The sequence below is a fragment of the Lathyrus oleraceus genome, chromosome 1, assembly GCF_024323335.1.
Source record: "Lathyrus oleraceus cultivar Zhongwan6 chromosome 1, CAAS_Psat_ZW6_1.0, whole genome shotgun sequence".
NCBI lineage: Eukaryota > Viridiplantae > Streptophyta > Magnoliopsida > Fabales > Fabaceae > Lathyrus > Lathyrus oleraceus.
Genome location: NC_066579.1, coordinates 103,128,701 through 103,132,164, shown reverse-complemented (window position 1 = coordinate 103,132,164; position 3,464 = coordinate 103,128,701). Strand labels below are relative to the sequence as shown.

The 3,464-nt window shown below is 29.7% G+C and overlaps 1 protein-coding gene across 2 annotated transcripts; it reads left to right on the top strand.

Moving 5' to 3' along the window:
• The first annotated feature begins 1,177 nt into the window (after positions 1 to 1,177).
• On the top strand, positions 1,178 to 3,048 carry LOC127119648 (uncharacterized). 2 transcript variants are annotated; one of them, XM_051049931.1, is made up of 3 exons: positions 1,191 to 1,442; positions 1,585 to 1,779; positions 2,645 to 2,956. In XM_051049931.1, the coding sequence occupies exons 1-3, from the start codon at positions 1,329 to 1,331 to the stop codon at positions 2,678 to 2,680; spliced, it is 345 nt and encodes a 114-aa protein (XP_050905888.1). In that variant the 5' UTR covers positions 1,191 to 1,328; the 3' UTR covers positions 2,681 to 2,956. The 2 variants fall into 2 exon arrangements, with proteins under 2 accessions (XP_050905880.1, XP_050905888.1); XM_051049923.1 differs by lacking the exon at positions 1,585 to 1,779 and having other exon boundaries at positions 1,178 to 1,442; positions 2,645 to 3,048.
• The last annotated feature ends 416 nt before the right edge of the window (positions 3,049 to 3,464 follow it).

The following is a 3,464-nucleotide window of genomic DNA, read 5'->3' as shown; positions in this document are numbered from 1 at the left end:
AATGAGATATGTACTATGTATGAGGGAGTACGTAGCTACAAGAGTACTCTTGATAAACTCATATGTGATTGTGGAACTTAGGTCGGTTTCTATGGAATTTTGAGGCAGAATTCCTAGAGCCTTCACTAAATCAGGATACACATGCAGGGCCATTAAAACACGTGCTATTAGAATACACCTTAAGAAAAGGTTGTGTGCGAGTTTGATGTCTAAGATAGAGTTCAAGATAATCATGCCACTCATGTTGAATTGGAGTCCTACTTGCTACACAAAATATCGTTGTTTATGCACAATCTTAAAAACGTTTGACGTTACTTCAGAAACATTTTTTTAAAATTCAAGTGGGGGATTTTTGGAACATTTTAATATTCTAATAAAGAGATGAATTTAAAAAACTCCTTAAATCTCACATTGTTAGAAAAAATAAGTGTGTTTGTGTGTTAGTTGAGAAAATTCCTTAGTCTCACCTTGTTTAGATTGTATAACTTGTCTAGCTTACTCCATTATATAAAGAAATTGTCGGTTTCATTCTAAAACACATCAAAAATCTCAATATAAAATTGAATTGTTTTATTTTGGAGGTGTCGTGCTAGTTCGACTCTTTTGAATAATTTTAGATAACACTGCAAAATATTTTAAAGAGAGTGACATAGACTGCGACTCGATTGATAAATTTTTCTAGCTGTTTTTCAAAATCATAAAATAAAAAAACAAAAAAAAAACTTAAGAGAGAGGATGGAAAACATTGATGGTGTGAAACTCAATTTATAGACAAGACAAAGAAACGGTAAACGTAATGGGAATTGAAGTGCAAATTAAACTCATTAATTACCTTGAAGCCATTCAAATTTTTTTTATTCACTAAAAGTTAAAAATCTGTATTCATGTTTTTCTTACTCTCCACGCCAAAAGATTAATTTCTATAGGGTACAAAGATTCTTTAGTTGTTGGAACAACAAAATGGAAAAAGGTTGAATATGAAAATAATGTTGTCTCTGCAATACTTTATTTTCTCATTATCTTAGGCATGTACTTTATCACTTGATGTGAGTATTTCGTGTTCTACTGTTTTTTATTTATTTTTCAATTTATCACTTTTTGTTTTTAGTTTGTGAATAACAAACAACACCATATTTTCCATCATCATTAAAGCATGCCTTTACAAAACCGTCAAAAACAACTCTCTAAAACCATTAAACTACGACAACCACCCCACAATATTCAAATACCACTTCTCTAATATTTACTCTGACAATTAATACTTATAACAACACTTCCAACCACTTTTACAATAAATACTTCTCTACATGTTTTAAATCCCATACCAAATGCTACTGTTCCATCACAAACTCCCCCACTGTCTTTTTCCAAATCCCATTACCCCTATGCCACAACCTAATGCCACCCTTAGCCTACCACCACCACGCGGTATTTCTTCCAGGGTGAGTGCCCTCTCTTTCTCTTTAAAATCTGAATTTTGAACTGTTTGAGTAAACTTGTTGATGCTAGGATCCTATAGTTTGAAACTTTGTAGAAATAATCAACAAATTTTGTTTAATTTGATATAATTTTTTTTTTTTGAAGTTATGTTATACCGTGGATCCTTCTCCCATTGCCCGAGCTCCTGTTATATTCTCTCTTTGTCGGAGATTTGTCTGGCCAGTGCTTTCTCTACCCTATTCTCCGCATTTCAGCACAATAGGACTTTTGTGTTTAACTGTAGCAACCGTAATTTTCTTGATTAATTTGGTTATGATTTCTCATATTCAAACCTTAAAGGTATTTAATTCTATTTGTTATTAATTTTTTTTTAATGTATATAGTTTTAATTTTCTTTTGGAATTAGGATCAAAAATAAAAAATATCAAGTTTTGGTTTAAGCATAGTCGATTATAGGGTTCATATATGATGCTGCATCACTTGGGCCGAGAAAAATATATACACCTATGCATTTATATAAAGTTTGAAATATGATACAACAAACATTGGAAAATATTTTTAAAAAAAAGAAAAGTCAACAATTTCATGTTTTCAAAAGAACATATTGGTTTGTCATTGTCCTAGAACTCACTTTAGAAGGCTTTCCTTGGAAGCATAAATTCATAGATATAGTTATCTTTGTATCAATTTTATTTAATTCTATGTTTTTCTACTTTGATTTGTATTCAAATAATGCTTCTATGGATTTTTAAATTTATGAATTCCTTTGAAAGATTTTCCTATTCTTGAATTATAAAATTAATAGTTTTTGCTATCTTTGTAACTTTTGCAATTTTCAATACTACACGACTTGAATTTTTTTATTCTTACTCTTTAATTTCAACATTCACTATAACTAATCATAATCCATATATTAACTATTTATTTGTCACTATCCAAGTCTTTTGGTCTCCCGAGGTAAAACAGAGTTTCGTTAAACTGAAACATAGATGCAATTTCTTTCTCATAACAAACTCATTTTCCTTCAAAATTGCTTTATACTTTATATAACCAAACCTCATCCATCCTTTCTTTCATTTTTTGGCTTTTTTTTTTTTAAGTAGTTATTGTTTCGGATTTGGGATTGCTCCACTCAACTTTGTTAAACTTTTCCACGGCCCATATGATGCTTTTGATTTTAATTGTTTCTCCTCCTTTGTTGAAGGTTTTGTCTTGTTTTCGAAATATTGAAAACTTATGACATATTTGAAGCTTGTGAGACTTCTGAAACATTCAATAGGTATTTTTCTGAAATTCCTGACGCTATAAAACCATATTTGGACAAAATCTGTGAAGTTGAATGTCAATTGTGGTGTTTAATGCGTAGCCTCCTTACTCTACTTAATGAAAAAGAGTGGCCGGAAATTTGTATGGAATTATTAGAAGAGTTAAGAGACAAGAAGCTTATGTATAAGGAATTGTATGGAGATGAATTTATAACTATATTTCTTCTTAAATATTATGTTGTTTTCGTTTATTCTCATGTTGTATGGAGATGAATTTAAAACTATATTTCTTCTTAAATATATTCGTTTATTCTCATGTTATATGGAGATGAATTTAAAATTATATCTCTTCTTAAATATTATGTTGTTTTCCTATTCTGATTTTACTATGGAAGAGTATATTGAAAGCTTAATTGACTACAACTTTCGCCCATAATTTCATGACCTATACTTCTTCCTAAATTCAATTATGAACAATAAATTATGTTCCAAAACAGTAGAGTTTGGAAAAAATCACAAAAAAGAGTTGAGATATGATCCCAAAATAAAAAAATATCACCCTCAATCAACGCCCAATCTATACCGATTAAAATTGTGATTGTTTTTACTATGCAATATAAATCAATTTTAATGTCAAGGCAACCATCAAAGCAATCTTGAAACTAACTCCCATTCATAAATTTTAAAATCCATAAAATAGTAGTGGAATACAAACCAAAAGCACTAGAAACATTAAATCAACAACTATGAATTTTATGA